The sequence below is a fragment of the Schistocerca gregaria genome, chromosome 2 (assembly GCF_023897955.1).
Source record: "Schistocerca gregaria isolate iqSchGreg1 chromosome 2, iqSchGreg1.2, whole genome shotgun sequence".
In the NCBI taxonomy this organism is placed as follows: domain Eukaryota; kingdom Metazoa; phylum Arthropoda; class Insecta; order Orthoptera; family Acrididae; genus Schistocerca; species Schistocerca gregaria.
The window spans coordinates 952,497,670-952,521,947 of record NC_064921.1 but is presented as its reverse complement, the minus strand read 5'-3'; the positions used below and the strand labels follow the sequence as shown (position 1 = coordinate 952,521,947).

Genomic DNA, 24,278 nt, shown 5'->3' with positions numbered 1-24,278 from the left:
ATTCCTGTAAATGATTTGGTTGAAAGTTGCCGATGTAAAAAATTTTGTATGCAAAATATTGTGTATCTACACAGACTGTTAAGATGGGTTTGTTCTCAACATATTTTTCCTTGGTGTACTGAATTTTGTATTAACATCTCTGTTTATTTCTTATGTCTTAAATGCCTTATATTTATGTCAGTGATATGTGCCACTATTCTATTGAGATCCATCACTTTTACGAACATCAACTGTGATGCAGATGTCATGTCTTCGCCTGAGTTTACAAGCAGACACTATGCATTTTTATAATTGATATGTAACTGACCCATTGCTTGCATTACAACAGTTTGTTTAATCCCTTCTGAAATTCTACTACAGTGAAATATTCTCTTATTACTCCAGATCTGAAGATGGCTGTATGATCAGCTGAAACTTGTCATCATTTAATGTTATTCACTTGCAATTCTGACTTTCAAAACATTTTATTAAAAAGTTTTAACTTTATGTAATACTTAGAAAATTAACAGAATTACATGCTTCATAATCCTACTTAAAGTGTAACTGATCACATTTTATTGCACTATAATGTGATTATTAAAGCTAATTTTCTTCTGGCCTTCAATTTTTATGGTAGATCTGATTTGGAATGTTTTTCTGGGGAGTGACCTACCCTAGAAGCTAAAAAACAATAATATGTAATTTTATATGGCACAAAGGGCATGCAGCTTTACTGTATGGTTAAATGATGATGGCGTCCTCTTGGGTAAAATATTCCGGAGGTAAAATAGTCCCCCATTCGGATCTCCGGGCGGGGACTACTCAAGAGGACGTCGTTATCAAGAGAAAGAAAACTGGCGTTCAACGGATCGGAGCGTGAAATGTCAGATCCCTTAATCAGGCAGGTAGGTTACAAAATTTAAGAAGGGAAATGGATAGGTTAAAGTTAGATTTAGTGGGAATTAGTGAAGTTCGGTGGGGGGAGGAAAAAGACTTCTGGTCAGGTGAATACAGGGTTATAAATACAAAATCAAATAGGGGTAATGCAGGAGTGGGTTTAATAATGAATAAAAAAATTAGGAGTGTGGGTAAGCTACTACAAACAGCATAGTGAACGCATTATTGTGGCCAAGATACACACGAAGCCCATGCCTACTACAGTAGTACAAGTTCATATGCCAACTAACTCCGCCGATGATGAAGAAATTGAAGAAATGTATGATGAAATAAAAGAAATTATTCTGATAGTGAAGAGAGACGAAAATTTAATAGTCATGGGTGACTGGAATTCGGTAATAGGACAAGGGAGAGAAGGAAACGTAGTAGGTGACTATGGATTAGGGGTAAGAAATGAAAGAGGAAGTCGCCTGATAGATTTTTGCACAGATCACAACTTAACCATAGCTAACACTTGGTTCAAGAGTCATAGAAGGTTCTATACTTCGAAGAACCCTGGAGATACTGACAGGTTTCAGATAGATCATATAATGGTAAGACCGAGATTTAGGAATCAGGTTTTAAATTGTAATACATTTCCAGAGGCATCTGTGGACTCTGACCACAATCTATTAGTTATGAACTGTAGATTAAAACTAAAGAAACTGCAAAAAGGTGGGAGTTTAAGGAGATGCGACCTGGATAAACTGAAAGAACCAGAGGTTGCACAGAGTTTCAGGGACAGCATAAGGGAACAATTGACAAGAATGGGGGAAAGAAATACAGTAGAAGAAGAATGGGTAGCTTTTAGGGATGAAGTAGTGAAGGCAGCAGAGGATCAAGTAGGTAAAAAGACGAGGGCTAGTAGAAATCCTTGGGTTACAGAAGAAATATTGAATTTAATTGATGAAAGGAGAAAATATAAAAATGCAGTAAATGAAGCAGGCAAAAAGGAATACAAACGTCTCAAAAACGAGATCGACAGGAAGTGCAAAATGGCTAAACAGGGATTGCTAGAGGACAAATGTAAGGATGTAGAGGCTGATCTCTCTGGGAAAGTTAGAGACCTTTGGAGAAAAGAGAACCACTTGTATGAATATCAAGAGCACAGATGGAAACCCAGTTCTAAGCAAAGAAGGGAAAGCAGAAAGGTGGAAGGAGTATATAGAGGGTCTATACAAGGGCAATGTACTTGAGGACAATATTATGCAAATGGAAGAGGAGGTAGATATAGATGAAATGGGAGATATGATTCTGCGTGAAGAGTTTGACAGCGCACCGAAAGACCTAAGTCGAAACAAGGCCCCTGGAATAGACAATGTTCCCATAGAACTACTGACAGCCTTGGGAGAGCCAGTCCTGACAAAACTCTACCATCTCGTGAGCAAGATGTATGAGACAAATGAAATACCCTCAGACTTAAGGAAGAATCCCAAAGAAAGTAGGTGTTGACAGATGTGAAAATTATCGAACTATCAGGTTAATAAGTCACAGCTGCAAAATACTAACACAAATTCTTTACAGACGAATGGAAAAACTGGTAGAAGCCAACCTTGGGGAAGATCAGTTTGGATTCCATAGAAATATTGGAACACGTGAGGCAATACTGACCTTATGACTTATCTTAGAAGAAAGATGAAGGAAAGGCAAACCGACGTTTCTAGCATTTGTAGACTTAGAGAAAGCTTTTGACAATGTTGACTAGAATACTCTCTTTCAAATTTTGAAGGTGGCAGGGGTAAAATACAGGGGGTTAAAGGCTATTTACAATTTGTACAGAAACCAGATGGCAGTTACAAGAATCGAGGGACATGAAAGAGAAGCAGTGGTTGGGAAGGGAGTGAGACAGGGTTGTAGCCTGTACCCGATGTTATTCAATCTGTATATTGAGCAAGCAGTGAAGGAAACAAAAGAAAAATTCGGATTAGGAATTAAAATCCATGGAGAAGAAATAAGAACTTTGAGGTTCGCTGATGACACTGTAATTCTGTCAGAGACAGTAGAAGACTTGGAAGAGCAGTTGAAACGGAATGTACAGTGTCTTGAAGTGAGGATACAAGATGAACATCAACAAAAGCAAAACGAGGATATTGGAATGAAGTCGAGTCAAGTCGGATGATGCTGCAGGAATTAGATTAGGAAATGAGACACTTAAAGTAGTAAAGGAGTTTTGCTATTTGGGGAGCAAAATAACAGATGATGGTCGAAGTAGAGAGGATATAAAATGTAGACTGGAAATGGCAAAGAAAGCCTTTCTGAAGAAGAGAAATTTGTTAACGTCGAGTATAGATTTAAGTGTCAGGAAGTCGTTTCTGAAAGTATTTGTATGGAGTGTAGCCATGTATGGAAGTGAAACATAGACAATAAATAGTTTGGACAAAAAGAGAATAGAAGCTTTCGAAATGTGGTGCTACAGAAGAATGCTGAAGATTAGATGGGTAGATCACATAACTAATGAGGAGGTATTGAATAGTACTGGGGGAGGTATTGAATAGGATTGGGGAGAAGAGAAGTTTGTGGCACAACTTGACTAGATGAAGGGATCAGTTGGTAGGACATCTTCTGAGGCATCAAGAGATCACCAATTTAGTATTGGAGGGCAGCGTGGAGGATAAAATTCGTAGAGGGAGACCAAGAGATGAATACACTAAGCAGATTCAGAAGGATGTAGGTTGTAGTAGGCACTGGGAGATGAAGAATCTTGCACAGGATTAGAGTAGCATGGAGAGCTGCATCAGACCAGTCTCAGGACTGAAGACCACAACAACAACAACATGTCACAAAGCCAAAATATATAAAACACCTAATTATAATATGATGTGTAGTGATAAAAATGAAATATATCAATGGTGTAGCATACTCTGTGAAAGATTTACACTTTCCACTTGTATAGGAGTGAAGAAAAAACTCTGTAATTACATAAAAATTTGGGTTCTACAAGTTACCACTTCTAATGTAGGGTAATAAAGAAAAGGTTCCTTGTGGACTTAAGAGCATCCAGAAGTCAGGTGCGTTCTTTTCCAGTGAACAGTAGTATTTTGTTTGTAACTTGTCAACACAAAAAAGGCAATTGCAGCTTAGACTGCATATGTTGACCCAGTTTCTTTTTTTGTGTGTCACCTGTTTTTATCTTACTTCATGTAATACTTCAATACATAATTTATTTTCCTAAAGTAGGCTAATTTGTTTTTATAGAAAATGTATAGTCATAAATTTTACCTATAATGTAAATGAAGCCCAATTTAAGTTTCTTTATTTACTATTTTATTTCTAATTATGACCAAATATTATATTATACTTCAGTTAAATATTACAATTTATTTTGTTCTTGCTGCTCAGAATATATTTACTACTGAAGAGTTTGTCCATTTTTGCAGAAATGGATAATTACTGATTTTCCAAGTGGATATTTGCTAAGGTTGATGGACTTGGGGAGTTAAAGGTATTTTTATTTTTTTGTAACCAAGCTGTACATGTAACACTTTGCATTTTTTTGCCATATAATTTAAATTGCTGTGACATATCTTTGTTGCTTTCAGTATAAATGGATGACCTTAGATGCAAGCTTGGAGGAACAGTCTCATTCTGCAGCTTCTAAAACACATCCTTACTTCATGTACTCAAATCAGGAAAGAAGTTTACACCAAAAAGGAGTAGCAAATGGTCAAGCTGCACGTTCCACATCTTTTTGGGCACAGGAAAGGTATTCTATAAGATTTAAAGTGACAAAAAGTATTGTTAGTCTCTCCCCTTTTATCAAGTTACATTACATATAACTTTATTTAATCTAAATATTGGAACTCAAGATGAGACCAGGTGTTTCATTGAGAACCTGCAAAAGGATTATACTTACCACAGGTAAATGCAAATTGGGTGAGCTATACTGACTGAGAAACAGGAAACTCGTGATCTTCTATTCCACATCTGTTAAAGTTGCATCTATAACTACTTGGTGTTCAAGGTTTCAGGTAACATATATTTTACAAGTCTCTTCACAATGCCGTATGATTGTTCACCTGCCTGGGTTACTTCCCTTCAAGTGGACTTTCCCAACATTCCACTGTTTCGTTTATCTCAGCCAGCATCAGTAGTATCCAAAATGAAATTTTCACTATACAGCCGTGTGTGCACTGATATGAAGCTTCATTAAAACTGTGTGCCGGACCGAGACTCGAACTCGGGACCTTAGCCTTTTGCGAGCAAGTGATCTACCCAAGCATGACTCATACCCCGTCCTCACAGCTTTAATTCCGCCAGTACCTCGTCTCCTACCTTCCAAACTTCACGGAGCTCTCCTGTGAACCTTGTAGAACTAGCGCTTCTGGAAGAAAGGATATTGCAGAGACATGGCTTAGCCACAGCCTGGGGGATGTTTCTAGAATGAAATTTTCATTTTATGGTGAAGTGTGTAGCTCAGTTGGTAGAGCACTTGCCTGCGAAAGGAAAAAGGTCCCGAGTTCGAGTCTCGGTTCAGCACACAGTTTTAATCTGCCAGGAAGTTTCATATCAGCGCAGACTCTGCTGCAGAGTGAAAATTTCATTCTAGAAACATCCCCCAGGCTGTGGCTAAGCCATGATTCCGCAATATCCTTTCTTCCAGGAGTGCTAGTTCTGCAAGGTTCGCAGGAGAGCTTCTGTGAAGTTTGGAAGGTAGGAGATGAGGTACTGGCGGAATTAAAGCTGTGAGGACGGGGCATGAGTCGTGCTTGGGTAGCTCAGTTGGTAGTGCACTTGCCCGCGAAAGGCAAAGGTCCCGAGTTCGAGTCTCGGTTCGGCACACAGTTTTAATCTGCCAGGAAGTGTCAGTAGTATCATTGGTGTGTGTCGTTACGTGTTGACGTGAATGTTTAAGTTTAGTTCCTTTGTTCGTTTGTTTCGTTTTTGTCACTCTTAAATGCGAGATTTTACTAACAAATTTCAAAGTACGGCTTCAGTGACAGATGCACTGAGTTTTGTCTGAGGATAAACTACTTGATATTTCTGATAAAATATCCATGAGCTCAAACAAGTCAGTAAGAAAACTCGCCCAGGAAATCAATATTAGTGTCGGAATGGTCCACACAACTGTGAGGAAAAAATTAGAACCATACAAAGTCACAGTCATGCAAGAACTGAAAAATACTGATCATGACAAGAGACTGCATTGTTGTCAATGGTTCAAAAATTTCATTCAACAAAATGGAAGGGATATTCTAAATGAAACGTTTTTCACTGATGAGGCGTGGTTTCACTTATCCCGGTACATGAACTCACAAAATTCTCGTATGTGGAATACTGCAAATCCATTGTGCATTCATGAGGAACCACCTAATTCTGTGAAAATAGGTGTTTGGATTGCAATTTCTAGACATCGGATTGTAGGTCCCATATTTTTCAACGAAACAATAAACGCACAATGATACTGCTGTTATATTCTTTACCTATTCGTAGGAGAACTTGTGTTAAGTGAAATACTGAATGGTTATTTTCAACAAGATGGTGCAACCGTGCATACAGCTCACATTCAGTGTCACTGCTTGCTGATGTTTTTGGTGATCCCATAATTTCACAGGGACTTCGGCCTCCAGGATCGCGAACTTAATGCCGCCTGACTTTTTATTCTGAGGTGCAGCGAAAGCAACTACCTATAAAAAACCGTCCAAAACTCCATTGATGAATTGAAAACAGCAATATCCACTTTCACTACTTCTGTTATGGAAGAAATGTTACAGCTTGTGTTTGGAGACATGATTATATGACTTGAATTGTGTATTCAACAACGGGGGAGGGAGGGGGGGGGGGGGGGGCACTTTCAACATTTAATGTGAAAATTTGTAAGTAAAAATGAAAGTTCAATAAATTAATATCTTGTATTTCACTGAGTTTCATTTTGGCATATTCACTGCGGTATATGGCATGCACAGCTAACGATCATGCGACACTGCAGAAAGACTTTTTGAACACCCAGTATTTAGTTACTGTTGTGTTTGTGTTTACTAAAATGGTCACAGTGCTCTTTTATGTTTGATGATTTCTTTCTTTTCCTATATTTGTTGCACTTCCATTATATTTGGTGTAAGTGCCTGTTATAGTTGTCAATATCTACATCTACATCCATACTCTGCAAACCACCTGACAGTGTGTGGCAGAGGGTACCTTGAGTATCTCTATCAGACTGTTTGGAAAGTAAGTTCCATTTGGTTGTGAAATGGAAACCACTGTGAAAATCTGATGAAGCTTTGCACAGATGTCTCTAGTATGCCCATTGATAGCATCATGTTGCTGTTTTCAGTTTTCAGTGTACAGTGAGCACATAAAGGTGCCTAGGAAATAGTGTCTTCTGCCAAGTATGAGGTCCTGGTGAGAGATTTCACTTGATGCCATGGAGCCTACATAACAGAACTCTCATGCAGTTCCTTCTTTATTACAATTCTTTGCTGCACCCTGCAGGGGCAATGAAGATCCTCTTGCAGCATTTTCAGTGGGAAGTGTTTGATCACCCACAATACAGCCAGCCCATAAATCTCTGCCCCAGAGTTTCATCTCTGCTCACATTAACTGCTGGCTATGAAGGCAACATTTGGCACAGACAGTGAGCTGTAGACCAGTGTAGAGAATTGGCAGAAAGCACAGGCAGCTGCCTGCTAAGATGAGGGGACCAGAAAGTTTGTACAACACTATGACAAATGTCTAAGAGTGATGACTCTTAACAAAGCAGTTGGAAGGTGTACTGCTGCAAATAATACACTTTTGATTTTCACGGTGGTTTCCATTTTGCAACCAATGGGAACTTACTTTCTGAACAGCCTTCATATGATTGAAACCAGCTTTTGCTGTATTACATGACATACTGATGATTTGCTAACTTCTGAGTATTTTTGCAACAAATACCAAATCATTTTTTAAAAAAAGGCCTTTTCATCATTATTTCAGCTTAATTTGGATAGTTGGAATTTTCTTTTTACCCGGAGAAAGGTGAACAGTATACTTAAATTTTTTGACAAATGTATTATGCTTCACCAGAAGATGAGGTTCTGGAAAGCCCATGACTGTCAGCAACTATTATATAATCATATTTCAAAGTAAATAATTGCAGATTCAGAATACAACTGTCAGAAAATGTGAAATTATTTTTTTATAACCATCGGCATATTTTATGTCATCAAATAAAATGCATGCAATTTAAATATGGGATCCAGCAAATATACACTATTTAATTACAGGATGTATATACAGCGGGGAAGGAAAAACAAAAACTGCAACCGAAGTGGCTGTATATACGTCCTGTAATTAAATGTATACAACTTTTTATTATTCCCGGTGTTTTGGCGGCTATTTCCCTCACAAAGAAGCATATTAAATACATCAACATAAAAAGTTTGCCTTCATTCTGATAGTTCACATTTTCTGTATACAATAATTCCTGTTTCTGCTACTCCGATCTGCAATTAAAAATATATTACTTTCAAAGCAGAATATCTTGTCAGTACTATTGGTCTAAGCATTTCAAAGTTATCTCATTCCTTGATCAATATACCAATTCATCATGTCAGCCTTCATGCAATGCACACACTACAAACCCACATCTAGAAATTCAAGAGCATTCTTCAGTTTATATTTCACTGTAGTTGGCTTAGAAACAACTCGCAAGTTTTCTTGCAGGACTGTGGCTTTCTAGAGCCATGTTCTTCGAATAATAAGTATCAGATGCTGTCTCTCAGCTCAGGTAGCAGTATTAGGCAAGCAATTCAGTGACAGCAAAGCTATGCTTAGCACAGAATGCAGAGAACATGTCTGCAGCTGTCAAAGGTTTGAAAGTAGGTGCTTCGAGGATTCTTTGTTGGTACTTCCACATTTAACACTTTATTCAGAACCTGATTGCTACTACCTTTACTATAAAACTAGTCTGCAGGAAATTTAAAGGGGGGAGGAACTACATCTCATGGTGGAAACTCTTTTTTAGTGTAAGATCAGTGTCCAGTGGGAAACTCAGCCAGGCAAGTACTAAAGATGTTAAAAAAGTTCAAGATACTCACAAAAGTAAAGTGAAAAATAATGTTAGTATATTTCATCAAAATATTGGGGGATTGAAGAATAAAAGTACTAAAGATGTTAAAAAAGTTCAAGATACTCACAAAAGTAAAGTGAAAAATACTGTTAGTATATTTCATCAAAATATTAGGGGCTTGAAGAATAAAATTGATGAGCTTCTGCTTTGTTTAGAAGATATAGAAACCAAGAATGTAATAGATATACTATGCCTGTCTGAGCATCACATTGTCACTGATATGCAAAAGGTTAGCATCAATGGGTACAAATTAGCTGCACATGTAAGTAGAGATAATATGATGAGAGGAGGAGTTGCCATATATGTCAAAAGCTTCCACAGTGCAAAAAATTTAGAAACTAAAAAATTTTGTGTAGAGCAACATATGGAAGCATGTGCCACTGAACTTAAACTAAAGGATGGCACTTTCATAATTGTAACAGTGTATAGGTCCCCCTCAGGGAATTTCCAGCTATTTCTGGAAAACTTGGATGCTTTGTTGTGCTATCTGTCAGACAGGGGGAAGCAAATTATCATTTGCGGGGATTTCAATGTTGATTCCCTGAAAGAGTGTAATAGGAAGAATGACCTTTTAGTATTACTCAGTTCTTTCAATTTGAGCTCCGTCATTGATTTTCCTACTCGGATAACAAAGAACAGCAGTACATTGATAGATAACTTTTTTATAGACCAAGATAAGTTTAGGGACATAAATGCTTATCCTGTTGAGAATGGTCTTTCAGATCATAGTGCACAGCTTGTTACAGTACATGACATAGCTCCATGCAGTACAATAAATCAGACTTTCAAAGCAGTGTGTTCAATTAACAATATAAATATTGCAAACTTTAGGGAAAGCCTACAGCAGCTAGACTGGGATGAAGTGTATAAGGAACCCGATGCAAACTTGAAATATAACTTATTTCACAATACATTTTTAAGGGTATTTGAAAATTGTTTTCCCAAGAAAATAGTTAAACATAATTCCAAGAAAACATATAAAAAACCTTGGCTAACTAAAGGAATAAGAATATCTTGCAACCGCAAAAGAGAACTGTATCTAACAGCAAGATGGAGTACTGACCCCGAAATTGTTCAATATTATAAAAACTATTGTGCGGTACTAAGAAAAGTTATTAAAAAGTCCAGAAGCATGTGTATCATGTCTGAGATCAGTAACTCTGATAATAAAATTAAAGCAATTTGGAATATTATTGAAAGGGAAACAGGGCAACCAAGACCACAGGAAGACTTTAGTGCAATAAAATTGAATGACAAGTGCACTAACAAACAATCAGAAATTGAAAATATTTTGAATAATCATTTTTTAAATGTTGTGGAGAAAATAGGATCTAGATCTTCACTAGAAGAGGCAAGGCTATTAATAGAAGAGGCCATACCTGCACAGTTTGAAACAGCTGTAATTCCACCAACCTCTCCCTCTGAAATCAGTAAAATAATAAACTCACTGAAAAGTAAAAGCTCTTACGGAATTGATGGCATTTCCAGCAAAGTACTTAAAGCTTTTTCCCCACAGATAAGTAGAAATCTCAGCCACGTATGTAATAGCTCTTTGGAGCAGGGTGTTTTCCCTGATAGACTGAAATATGCCATTGTAAAACCATTGCATAAAAAGGGGGATATGTCGGATGTCAACAACTGCCGCCCAATCTCTCTTCTGACAGCTCTATCAAAAATTTTTGAGAAAGTAATGTATTCAAGAGTAGCCTCCCATATTTGTAAAAATAAAGTACTAACAAAATGTCAGTTTGGTTTTCAGAAAGGCTTTTCAACAGAAAATGCTATATATGCTTTCACTGATCAAATATTAAATGCTCTGAATAACCGGACATCACCCATTGGTATTTTTTGTGATCTCTCAAAGGCCTTTGATTGTGTAAATCATGGAATTCTTTTAGATAAGCTAAATCATTATGGTTTGAGTGGGGCAGTGCACAAATGGTTTAATTCATACTTAACTGGAAGAATGCAGAAAGTTGAAATAAGTGGTTCGTGTAATGTTAAAACAGCTGATTCCTCAAACTGGGGTGCTATCAAGCACGGGGTCCCACAGGGTTCGGTCTTAGGTCCTTTACTGTTCTTGATATACATTAATGACTTACCATTCCACATTGATGAAGATGCAAAGTTAGTTCTTTTTGCTGATGATACAAGTATAGTAATAACATCCAAAAACCAAGAACTAAGTGATGTAATTGTAAATGATGTTTTTCACAAAATTATTAAGTGGTTCTCAGCAAACGGACTCTCTTTAAATTTTGATAAAACACAGTATATACAGTTCCGTACAGTAAATAGCACAACTCCAGTAATAAATATAGAATTTGAACAGAAGTCTGTAGCTAAGGTAGAATTTTCAAAATTTTTAGGTGTGTCCATTGATGAGAGGTTAAACTGGAAGCAACACATTGATGGTCTGCTGAAACGTCTGAGTTCAGCTACGTATGCTATTAGGGTTATTGCAAATTTTGGTGATAAGAATCTCAGTAAATTAGCTTACTATGCCTACTTTCATTCACTGCTTTCGTATGGCATCATATTCTGGGGTAATTCATCGTTGAGTAGAAAAGTATTCATTGCACAAAAACGTGTAATCAGAATAATTGCTGGAGCCCACCCACGGTCATCCTGCAGACATCTATTTAAGGATCTAGGGATCCTCACAGTAACCTCACAGTATATATATTCCCTTATGAAATTTGTTGATAATAATCCAACCCAATTCAAAAGTAATAGCAGTGTGCATACCTATAACACCAGGAGAAAGGATGATCTTCACTATGCAGGGTTAAATCTGACTTTGGCACAGAAAGGGGTAAATTATGCTGCCACAAAAGTCTTTGGGCACCTACCAAACAGCATCAAAAGCCTGACAGATAGCCAACTAACATTTAAAAATAAATTAAAAGAATTTCTAGATGACAACTCCTTCTACTCATTGGCTGAATTTTTAGATATAAAGTAAGTTTTAAAAAAAAAAAAAAAAAAAAAAAAAAAAAAAAAAAAAAAAAACTTAATCATTAGTGTCATGCAATATTTTGTGTAATGTAATTTCTTGTACAGACATCTTTTATTAACCTGACACGTTCCACATCATTACGAAGTGTCGTATTCATGATCTATGGAACAAGTATTAATCTAATCTAATCTGAACTAATTCATAGAAATTTATTTATTTCACCTGACATCATTCTGTGATGTTTTTTCATATTCTGAAGTCAGTAACCGTCCATTTATGTAGGATATTCTAACTCAAAAGCTGATGTGGTAATATGTTATATTTAGCTGTAATTCCTTTGTCGGTGCACAATGGAAAGTCTAAACGTTCTTCCATAATTACTTTGCAGCAAAGTTGATTATTCCATGGGATTCATTGAATTCAAATAAACAAATATAATACTGTAACACTTAAATCTGAAAATCAGCTCTTAAGATTTGATGCCAAATTTATTAATATGTTGTTTGGGATTTGCTTGAACAAAGCATGCAAATAAGTTACTCAAAAACTCAGTTTTGCCTGTTTTATACTCAGAAATTCCTCTCAGTGTGGAGATTTGCAGACAAGAGTGCTCATATACTTTGCATTCTTTCAGTCGATTCTCTCTTGTCTTCTGGAACACTGCAGCTAATGTGAAAAAATGGTTATTCTACAGAAGTGTGCAATAAAAATATCGTGAAAGTTGATAATAGAACATATTGCATAAACCTCTTCAGGAACCTGTGGATTCCTTCAATTACATGTCAGTACAAAAACCCAAATGTTATTTGTGCTTAATATGATAACAGGATAGGATTTAGGATAAATTCCTCAATTCAAAAGTGAAGTGCAATGAAGTAGAAATCATTTCCAAATAGACTACGAAACCCTCTCTATGGTAAAGAATGGAGTTCTGTATTCTGGTGAAAAATTCTACAGCAGGTTGTCAAGGGAACACCAGGAAGGAAACTGAAAATCTCCCAATATTTAAACACACAGTAAAAGAATACCTCTTTATCCACTCCTACTATGTATCTGAATACTTGAACACAGGAATGAAAATTCTGCCCAACACTACTAACATTTGTATCAAGTAGATCCTGATTTTGTCAGTATATAAACACATAATAATGATCTGCATAAAGTTAAAATTGTTTTGTTTGAAGTTTCAGATAATAAAGGCAACTGAGTAGTAGTAGTAGGAGGAGGAGGAGGAGGAGGAGGAGGAGTACCTTTTTTCCAATGTAGTAGTTTTTCTCCTTATGTCATATATAAACTATTAAAGAAGCATGTCTGTAATCATCACTTTGAGTATTTAAGCATTAATTATAATTTCTTGTTAGTATATTTTACGTAACTGGCAAGCAGTGGTTACTTCTGCCTGTTAGTGCTTAACCTGAGTCATTCCTGAAGGCTCTCCTTCTTGATGAGAGTAACAGGATGTGATGTGTGAATCGATGACTGAAAGCAGAGTGAACACCATTAGTAACCTGACCTTAACAGTAACATAAAAGACGTAAATAGCAGGGGAGGTAGAGGGTGTGGTGGGAGAGGGAGGGGAGGGGAAAAAAGCATTAACTACAATAAGGAAAGCGACCAGTAATCGATGGTATTCAGGAGGGAGATACTTTTGATAATAGTATGTCAATGCCTGTTTTATTCTCTACTTAGCTTTGTATTTTCGGCTAAATGGCATGTGCAATTAAATTTGATGTTTCTATCACCATTATAATCATCATTTCGGTCAACAACATTACAACATCATGCACTATAGAAACATACATATAACAATATGAAATAGAATAGACTGTTACTCGCTACATAGAGAGGATGTTGAGAAGCAGATATGCACATTGGAAGAAGACTGTTAGATATTATAAGCCATAAGTGAAATGCCTTCTTCAGATGCAGAAAAATACACACATGCACTCATGCACATACAGATGTCACACTTGGGCCACTTTTGTCTCTGAGTGCTAAGGCCCAACTACATTTAGCAGGCTTATTATTTCATTATCCTTTGGATTGACTGACTCTTATCCATTATTGAAAGACTTCTTGTAATTCCTTTCTTAATCAATTATGTAGTTGTTTCTCCAGTGCTCTGTATTTCTTTAGAGGCATTTGCCCCGGAAAAAGCCAAAACGATGTCCTCCATCCTTCATTATGATCTCTCAGATTTTCTCAGTGTGAATGATTGACGGTTTGCATTCACTTGTTCACCCAAAGTATTGACTCCAAATTTATGCCCAATATTACAACTGACCAGTAGTCTGCTACAGGTGCTGCAAGCTGTGTTGTTATGCCTGCTCATTGCTTGGACTCTTATGTATAACAACATACGTCGTAAAACTATAAAAAGACAATTAGGTCACTTGTTGATATATCCAGCAGAAAAACATAATTAACAGCTTGTCTGAACACCTAAAAGCACTCCATTAACTCTTACATTCTCATCACAAGGAAATATAGGTTGACTGATAGAAATATTGTCACTAGTCTTAGCTCTGATACCACATAATAAGAAATTGGTTAACAGCTTCTGGAGGAGAATCCAAACCATTAGAAACACAATAAATTAATATTTCCATGAGATAAAAACAAACAAGGAGACCTATTCCATTAGTACCTGAAGTTATTCTCTCCTCCGTTGTTTGCACGTTCATACATGCACCAAACTATAAAATATTTTCTTTCCCATTATCCAACAGAACGCAAATGCCCAAATGGCTGAGCATCTTTTCAATTGTCATATGCAACTTAACACTCTCATGTAAATTATTTACTTTTGAACAAAGGAAAATTCAAGGTGGAATGTCTTAATTGTGCCTGTCTGCAACTTAATGTGTCTTCTTTACGGAAAATAGCAATCTGTCTTTTCCTACATTGTTGATATTCCACCTTGAGTTTTCATTATTTAATATTTATGTAAATGTTGGAAACATAAATAGTTTTGAGAATCTTTCAGAAATGATAAACACTGTATTCTTGTTGGGGAAGTTGTTTAATCAAGCAACAACAGCACACTATCCACCAACCACTAATCGGTACTTCACAAGACATCCAGCACAGCTTGCAGTATTGCTCCCTCTCCTAAAGAAACAACTCCATTTCAGAGATTCTCATTGCAGCTGACTATTACAATCTGGATCAAGAATTTGTCAGGGAACTTCTGTATGGCAGCACTTAGGGTTCCTTGTGTTATGACTGCATTGTCACATCCTGTCCACAGTTCCTCTCGTAGAAGACTTGAAGTCATCAAATGCGTAGTATAGCTTCACACAGAGGACCTGGACAACCTCTTTGTGCTTTTGTTTTCTTGATGAAGGGTCATAACTCTTGATTCCTTATGTGACACTCGACAAGCGAAGATACTGCCCAAGGTACCTCCTTAGTAATTTTTGCAGTAGTCTCACTTTCCGCACAAGTGTAAAAATCTTACCAAGTCTTGCGCACTGCATCTGACTGGCCAGTGCTATACAATATAGCACTCTTGGTCGTTCTCCTGGGTGTGCTAACCAGATGTCTTCCTGCTCCTCACAGTTATCTTTCCAGCAGTCGGCAATGCCTATGTAAGACAACAAGTGTGTGGGTCAATTGATCGATCAGTTACTGCTGCTACAATGACAGGTTATCAAGATTTAAGTGAGTTTGAACATGGTGTTCTAGTTGGTGCTTGTGTGATGGGACACGGCATCTCCGAGGTAGCGATAAAATGGAGAATTTTCCCGTACGACCGTTTCATGAGTATACTTGAATATCAGGCATCCAGTAAAACATCAAATTTCTAACATCACTGCGGCTGGGAAAAGCTCCTGCAAGAACAGGACCAATAATGACTGAAGAGAATCATTCAACATGACTGAAATGCAACCCTTCCACAAATTGTTGCAGATTTCAGTGCTTGGCCATCAACAAATGTCAGCATGAGAACCATTCAACAAAATGTCAACGATGTGGGCTTTAGGAGCCAAAGGCCCACTCATGTACCATTGACGACTGCACGACACAAAGCTTTACACTTCGCCTTGGCCCATCAACACTGAAATTGGACTGTGATGACTGCAGGGTTGCCACAAGTTCTAAAAATTGGGGAATATCAGGGAATATCAGGGAATTTCAAACATGTCAGGGAAATATCAGGGAAAAAATCTGATTTATGTCTAAGTAGATGAAATGGTTTGTTTACTGAGATGTCAGGCATTGTCAATGGCTGGGCCCAGCTGAGTACGTGTGCTGCTTTCTTACTCCCTCATTCCTACTGCTTCTCCCCTTCCTACCACTCCCCTCAGCGTGCAGTCAGTGTTGCCACCACTTCTTGCCGCTAGCCTAGCAGCTGCCGACGAGAGGCAGGGAGCCGTGATGAATGGTTTGTTTGGATCTGATTCTCAGATTGTTGACACAGTGTCTGGAGATGGCGGTCATGTGTCCAGGAGTTGTCTGCGTGATTTTGTGTGCTCTCGTTTTCTGACAAAGGCTATGGCCGAAAATTTATTTCTGAGAGTGTGATTGTCTTTTCTACATGCCTGTCTGCAGCTCATCAATCACTTTTACTGTGAATTGCTACCTATCCTCATTAGTATTGATTCCCAGAGTATTTGCACAAGTTATCTGTTCCGTGGATTGATCACCGCGGTTCTCATTTCATCAACATCGTGTCTGTGACACATGAATAGCTGGCCACACAAGTGGATTTCTGCAATGGGTCGAAACTGTAGGGTATTTCTGCTGGTATCTCTAACAGATCAGTCCTATTGATCTGAAGCCCAATGTTTCCCACTTGTGTGTAGTCCCTGGCAATCGAATCTAGTCTCACCGATCTGCCCAGGCTACGTCTGTCTGTGTGTGGTGTAATGTGGCAGATTTTCACCATTTATCCGAGGGCCCAGAACTGTGGTGCTCCTCGGCAGGCCAGAGGCCAATGTGGTGGATTTCAGCAACTGCAACTGTCTTACCACAAGAACATTTTACACTGCAGTGTTTTATAGACATTTTATTTATTGTAGTGTATTTTGGCACTTCAAAAGTATGGATGATAAGAAGAAAAAAATTGCAGCAGTCGCTGGCAGTTTGTATGCTATGTACTCGTATATTTCTCGAATGAAAAACCACACAGTACCTGTAAAATGACGGACCTAACACAGTGGGTAATAACTGACAATAATGAATGTAGTAGAACCAATACTTTATTGGCGCTCACTTATAGCATTGGTGTCACAAGTCTTCCCTGCCCTACACATCTCTTTCAAGAGGCCTACTTTTTTCCGAGGTTTTTTCTGAAAACAGTGAAGGTATTTAAATCTACCTTGCGACTCCAAGGAAATGCGTATTTTTGTCATCAAATGTGTTTCGTTTTATTGAAATAAAATAACGACAGTGGTCTTAATGAAACACTTATACCATTTGGCTTGCTTTCTCCATCTAAAAACACTTCATTACAAAATGTGTTGATGTTAGCACTTAAGATTTTTGCTCACACAGGGTAGAAATACACAAGTCCTAACATATATTTGAGACCTCAAATTTTTTTCAGGGAAAAATGCTAAAACTTGCCTGAAAATCAGGGAATTTCACTTGGGGAAACTTGTGGCAACCCTGGACTATAAATTGTTGCCTGGTCGAATCAGGAGTAAATTAAAATTGTATCGAGAGGATGGATGTGTACAGTATGGAGACGACAACCTTATGAATCCGTGGACCCTGCATGCCAGCAGGGGACTGTTCAAGCTGGTGGAGGCTCTGTAATTTTGTGGGGCACATGCAGTAGGAGTGATATGGGAATCCTGATATGTCTCAATATGAACCTGACAAGTGACACATACGTAAGCATCCTCTCTGATCACCTGCATCCATTGTGCATTCCCTTGGACTTGAGCAATTCCAGCAGGACAATGTGACACCGTGCGCATCCAGAATTGCTACAGAGTGGCTCCAGGAACACTCTTCTGATTTCAAACTCTTCCACTGGCCACCAAACTCCCGAGACATGAAAATTACTGAGCATATCTGGGATGCCTTGCAGTGCAGAAGAGATCTCCACTCCATCGTACTCTTGTGGATTTTTAAACAGCCCTGCAGGATTCATGGTGTCCTTTCGCTCCAGCACTACTTCAGACATTAGTCGAGTCCAGGCCACGTCATGTTTCGACACGTCTGCATGGTCATGTGGGGGCGCTACACAATATTAGGCAGGTGTACCAGTTTCTTTGGCTCTTCAGTGTATGCACCAAGTTTGATTGAAATCAATCTTGTTTAGAAGGAGAAGTGGAATATACATATGTACAAGTTTATAATATATTAGATTCACCTTTTGTTGGTTCATTCTCCTTCAAAGTCTCTGTGGTTTTAAGAAGTGCTGGATTTTTGCCTCTGTTCAGCAGCAGTGTCATTTCATGCACTGATGACAGAGATTTTGTACAGGCTACTGTGTTCTACCAAAGGATTCCTTGAAAGACAATTGGCATTTTTGTGTTTATGTCCATTCTTGTGTACAAGTGTGACATCATGCACCTGAAGTCTCAGAGCCCACGTTGCCATTAGACCCAATGGATCTTTCTGGCTAGTCAGTCAACATAGAGAATGATGGCCTGTCACAGAGGTAAATGGTCGGCCAAGTAAATACAGCATGAACTTGTTGATGGTCTGAACAATTGCAATACAGTCTTTCTCAGTTGTCCAAAATATGCTCGTAGATGGCTGGCGCATTAGATAGTCCAAACGGCATAACTTCGAACTCATAGAGGCTGTCAGGCATTACGAAGGCAGTCTTTCTCCCAGTCAGACTTGTTTGCCAGTAGCCACCTGCTTATCCAGAGTTGAGAAATACTTTGCTCTTCTTGAACAGTCTGTAGTGTCATCAATGTGTGGTGATGGGAAGACATTTTTGTGAATTAGTTCCGTCACTGATAGTCAATGCAAAAATGCCATCTTTTTCTTCACAAGCAGCACTGGAGAGAACCGAGGATCCTCCTGAATTGTGCAGTGCTCAGCTGTGAAACACTGTACGAAAAGTGGCTAGTTGGTTAATAATCCCTACTGTTGATATGGTGTTTTACTATTGAGTTGGTTAGTGAGTTAGTTAGTTAGTTAGTTATATTACTTGTTTCATGGATCATGAACACGATTCTTTCGTAATGATGTGGAACGTGTCAAAGTACACAAGATTCATTTATCCCAAATAATCATTGTTAGTCTTATATACGGTACAATTGTTAATGCTTACTGTATTTCTTTGGCCTATGTCTACAAATTCATCTATGGAGTAGAAGGAGTTGTCATTCAGGTCTTCCCTTAACTTACTTTTGAATGCCGATTGCTTGTCTGTCAGACTTTTGATATTGTTTGGCAATTGACCAAAAATCTTTGTGGCAGTATAATTCACCCCCTTTTGTGCCAATGTCAAATTCAATTAACAGTAGTGAAGGTCACCCTGTCTCCTAGTATTGTAGCTGTGGACTGTACTATTAATTCTGAAGTGATCTAGGTTACTAACAACAAATTTCATTAGGCTGTATATATATTTGTGAAGCTACTGGCAATATCCCTAATTCTTTAAATAATTGTCTACAAGATGATCTTGGATGAGCCCCAGACATTATTCTGATAACACGTTTTTGTGCAATAAATACCTTCTTTCTTAGTGATGAATTGCCCCAAAAGATGATTCCGTAAGAAAGCAACGAATGAAAATATGCATGGTAAGCTAACTTACTGATGTGCTTGTCTCCAAAATTTGCAATGACACTAATAGCATAGGTAGCGGAGCTCAATCGTTTCAGTAGATTGTCAATGTGTGTCTTCCAGTTTAAATTCTGATCAATACAGACACCCAGAAATTTTGAACAATCTGCTTTAGCTAAAGATTTTCCCCCACACTCTATATTTATTTCCGGTGTTATGCCTTTCCCAAGACAGAACCCTGTGGTACCCCATTCTTGATACATCCCCAGTCTGAATAATCTGATGCCCTTCGTGTACTATGTGGGTTTACTGTTTCAACCTTCTGCATTCTACCAGTTAAATATGAAGTGAACCATCTGGGTACTGAACCATTCATTCCATAGTACTTCATCTTATCTAAGAGGATTTCATGATCCACACTATCAAAAGCCTTAAAGAGATCACAGAAAATCCCAATTGGTGATGTTCTACTATCCAGAGCATTTAAAATTTGATCAGTGAAAGCGTGTATAGCACTATCTGTTGAAACACCTTTCTGAAAACCGAACTGACATTTTGTTAAAACGTTATTCCCACTAATGTGTAAAGTTACTCTTGAGTACATTACTTTTTCAAACACTTTTGAGAAGGATGTCAGAAGTGAAATAGGACGATAATTGTTGATGTCTGTCTTGTCACCTTTTTTATACAAGGGTTTAACTATGGCATATTTCAATCTGTCAGGAAATATTCCCTGTTCAATGAGCTATTACATATGTGGCTAAGAACTCGACTTATCAGGTGTGGACAAGATTTTAGTATTCTATTGGAGATACCATCAGTTCCATGTGAGTTTTTATTCTTAAGTGAATTTATTATTTTCTTAATTTCAGACGGTGAGGTGGGTAGGATTTCAATTTCATTTGTTTGCACCGGGAATGCCTCTTTCATATAGAGTTCTGCCCTATCTGGTGAGCAGCTGGTGCCTATATTTTCCACTACATTTATAAAATGATTATTAAAAATATTTTCAACCTGTGATTTTTTTATTTATAAGCTTTTCATTGTGCTTAACAGTAATACTGTTGTCCTGTGTCCTTTGTTGCCCTGTTTCCCTTTTAACTATATTCCATATTGTTTTAACTTTGTCATCAGAGGTGCTAATCTCAGACTTGATACACATACTTCTGGATTTTTTTATAACTTTCCTTAATATATTACAATATTTCTTATAATGGTTGAGCTTTTCTTCATCTCGACTTATTCTAGTGTCTTGGTATAGTTCCCATTTCCTGCTACAAGAAATTTTAATCCCTTTAGTCAGCCATGGTTTTTTATCAAGTTTATTTGAATTATGATTCACTAATTTCTTAGGAAAACTGTTTTCAAATATACCCACAAGTTTATCATGGAATAAGTTAAATTTAACATTTGCATCAGGTTCCCGATAAACATCCTCCCAGTCTACCGTTTTCAAGCTTTCCTTAAATTGTTGAATTGTTATATGGTTAATTGGGCATATTATTTTGTTTGTTTTTTTCACATTACTGTATGGAGAAAAGTCATGAATTGAAAGTAGCTGTGCATCGTGATCAGAAAGCCTGTTCTTAATAGGATATGTGCTTACTTCTTTTAATTTATCTTGGTCTATGAAAATGTTATCTATCAGGGTGCTACTGTCTTGTACAATACGAGTAGGAAAATCGATGACTGATGTCAGATTGTAAGAGCAAAGTAATAGTTAAAGGTCGTTCTTCTTGCTTGAGTGTTTAAGAAAATCTACGTTAAAATCTCCACAAATGATAATGTGTTTTCCCTTTTCTGACAGATAACGCAGCAAGAGATCTAGGTTTTTAAGAAACATTTGAAAATTTCCAAGTGGAGACCTATACACAGTCACAATTATGAATTTACCACTGTCCAATTTAAGCTCACAAACGCATACTTCAATGTGCTGTTCTACACAGAATTTTGCGGTTTCTATGTTTTTAAAACTATGTTCCCCCTTAACATAAATGGCAGCTCCTCCTTTCTCCATATTGTCTCTACAAAAATAAGTTGCTAGTTTATACCCATTAATATTTACATTTTCCATTTGTGTAGTTATATGATGTTCAGACAGGCACAGTACATCAACTTCTGTTGTATTTTTAATATTCTCAAAACAAATTATTAGTTCGTCTATTTTGTTCCTTAATCCCCTGATATTTTGGTGAAATATATTAACACAACTGTTTCCTCTACCTTTATTCGAACCATTTATTTTTTTACCTTTAAGAGCTGCCTGTCTGGACATCTTGTTCAACCTAAAAAAGGTGCCCCTATGCCCTTTCGGGTCACAGAGGTTTTGCCTTGAGTGCTAGTGGCCCCCTTTAGACGACCTATAATTAAATCAGCTAATCTATCCTTCCCTAGACTATTTAGGTGCAGGCCATGTCGAGTGTATCCCCATCTCCCAATGCTACCAACAGGCACTGTATAAATGTGTGTTTTTGCACCGTCCAGCAGCTGCTCGCTCAACTCTCTGTTAACTCACCACACAGAAGGGTTAACCGAGGGCTGATCGTAACGCTGCAATACCTCAACAAAACCCACATTCGTACATCCTGTTGCAGCTCCTATTTTATCCAGGTCACTCTTAATATCATAATTCCTATCCTTAGCCAGGCTGTTTCCTGCCCCACCTATTACTATCACCTCATCATTCTTGTCAAAGTCCCTACAGAGTGGTCCTATGTCTTCTATCACCTGGCTAAGCCTAGCACTTGGCTTAAACAAACTCGTGACCTGGTAATCTGCTCCTAATTTTTCCTGCACTAGTTGGCCTACACCCCTCCCATGACTGCTACCTAGCAGCAAGACTTTTCTTTTCCTATTACTAGATTTTCCCGACCTAATGCTGTTACCAATTTTAGTAGTCTGCTGCACCCTACTTTCAACTACTCCTGTTTTTGGCTCTTCCCTTCCTACTTCAGGTAACAAGGAGAATTTATTCATAACTGGAACTTCGACAACATCTACATGGTTGGTCCCTTTTCTCGATTTCCTTGTTACCAATTCCCATTTCCCGCAGTCTTTTTCCCCCTTTAACTTAGCTAATTCAGTTTTTACCGAATCTAGTTCAGCCTGAAGGGCACACATCTTTTCCTCCTGTTGTACGAATCTTTTTTCTATACTACAGAACCAAAAGCATAATCTCGTCAAATTTCCCGCTACATGAGCCCCAATGAAAAACACCCCCACACACCACACCCGATTCTATCTTCCTACGGCAGCTTCCACACTTAGTACTCATAGCAATGTACAGTAATAAAATTTAAACAATGATCTCTTAATACAACAAACTATATTCTTAAATCAGTAAGATAATGAACCTACAATGGATGTAATCTAACGAGCTACGTGAATTTAAACAATCGTTACCTGAAAGTAAACAAATGCCAAATGGAAAGTCTATGAACAAATAAGTTTGAATAATCACTTCGTCTGAATGGCTAACACTTGCTGATGTTCTCCAGTCAGACCAGATCCTATGAGCAGTTTGATAGTATATTGGTAGTGGCAACAGAGCATGATTCTTCATTCATGGCATTAAACTGTTTTTCCTGGGCTGGTTTGCTGTCGCTGTGCACATACATTCAGGAGTGAGTTGTGGCTGTTCATGACAATTAGCGATCCAAAGTTCCCCTTATCACCTATAATTCTCTGTTCATCACTGGCATGTAAATTTCTTTTGTGGGCTTGAGTAACTTCTTGCAGCCGACAAAGCTTTGCAATGTAACTGAATATCTAGATTGATGGCTATACCTCATCTTGTTAATGGCAGCAGAATAACAATGCCTGCTACAACAAAGAAGCATCCACAGCGGTCTGCTATGTGTGCCTGTCGAAATAGCTTTGTCAGTCTGGAGCTCTGATCTTCCACAGTCTGCGACTGCTTCTGATGCCTGCAAGAAACCCATGAATAACACCATGACACATTTTGTTAAAATGACAGTCAAAGAGCTGTGTTCTGTCGTGTATACTTATTCTTGCAATACCTGTTCCTGTCTGTGGGACATGTTTCCCATGTGCAACAGTACAATCACTTTCATATCATAGAACATAGTCTTCTTTAGCTGATGATGATAAGCATTAGACATTACAGGGAGAAACCCCTAAATTGATTAGTGCCTGGACAAGAGATCCATCAGTGATGACATCAATGAGATTTTCTGATCTTAGTCAGTTCATTCATGGAGGATATTTGTCTGTGTATGTCGGGGTAACCGAGCGGTCTGAGGCATCTTGTCACAGTCTGCGTGGCATCCCCCGTCGGAGGTTTGAATCCTCCCTCAGGCATGGGTGTGTGTGTCATCCTTAGAGTAAGTTAGTTTAAGTAGTATGCAAGCTTAGGGACCGATGACCTCAGCAAATTGGTCTCACAAGACCTTACCACCAGTTTCCAATTTCATCTGTGTTTGTCTCACCATCGTAGTTTTACTGAATTCAGTGGCTATGCAGCAAGCGTATACCTCTGAACTATGTCTGGAAATGGCTGCAAAAGGTTCATCAGTGACCTTGTCCAGGGTAAAATTATGGGTTTCACCGCTCAGGTTGACTATAATTGTCTATAGTTGATTGGCAGGAAAAGGACTGTTGTGATGGCCAACATCTTGTCGTGTAAAAGTTGTCAAACAC

The 24,278-nt window shown here is 38.0% G+C and overlaps 1 protein-coding gene across 1 annotated transcript in view; it reads left to right on the top strand.

The window, feature by feature from the left end:
• Positions 1-24,278, top strand: part of LOC126335425 (centrosomal protein of 78 kDa-like) — a 122,452-nt gene that overhangs the window by 86,629 nt on the left and 11,545 nt on the right. The window contains exon 7 of the mRNA XM_049998702.1: positions 4,455-4,618. Within this exon, the coding sequence (XP_049854659.1) occupies positions 4,455-4,618 (164 nt within the window). The remainder of the gene's footprint in view (positions 1-4,454; positions 4,619-24,278) is intronic.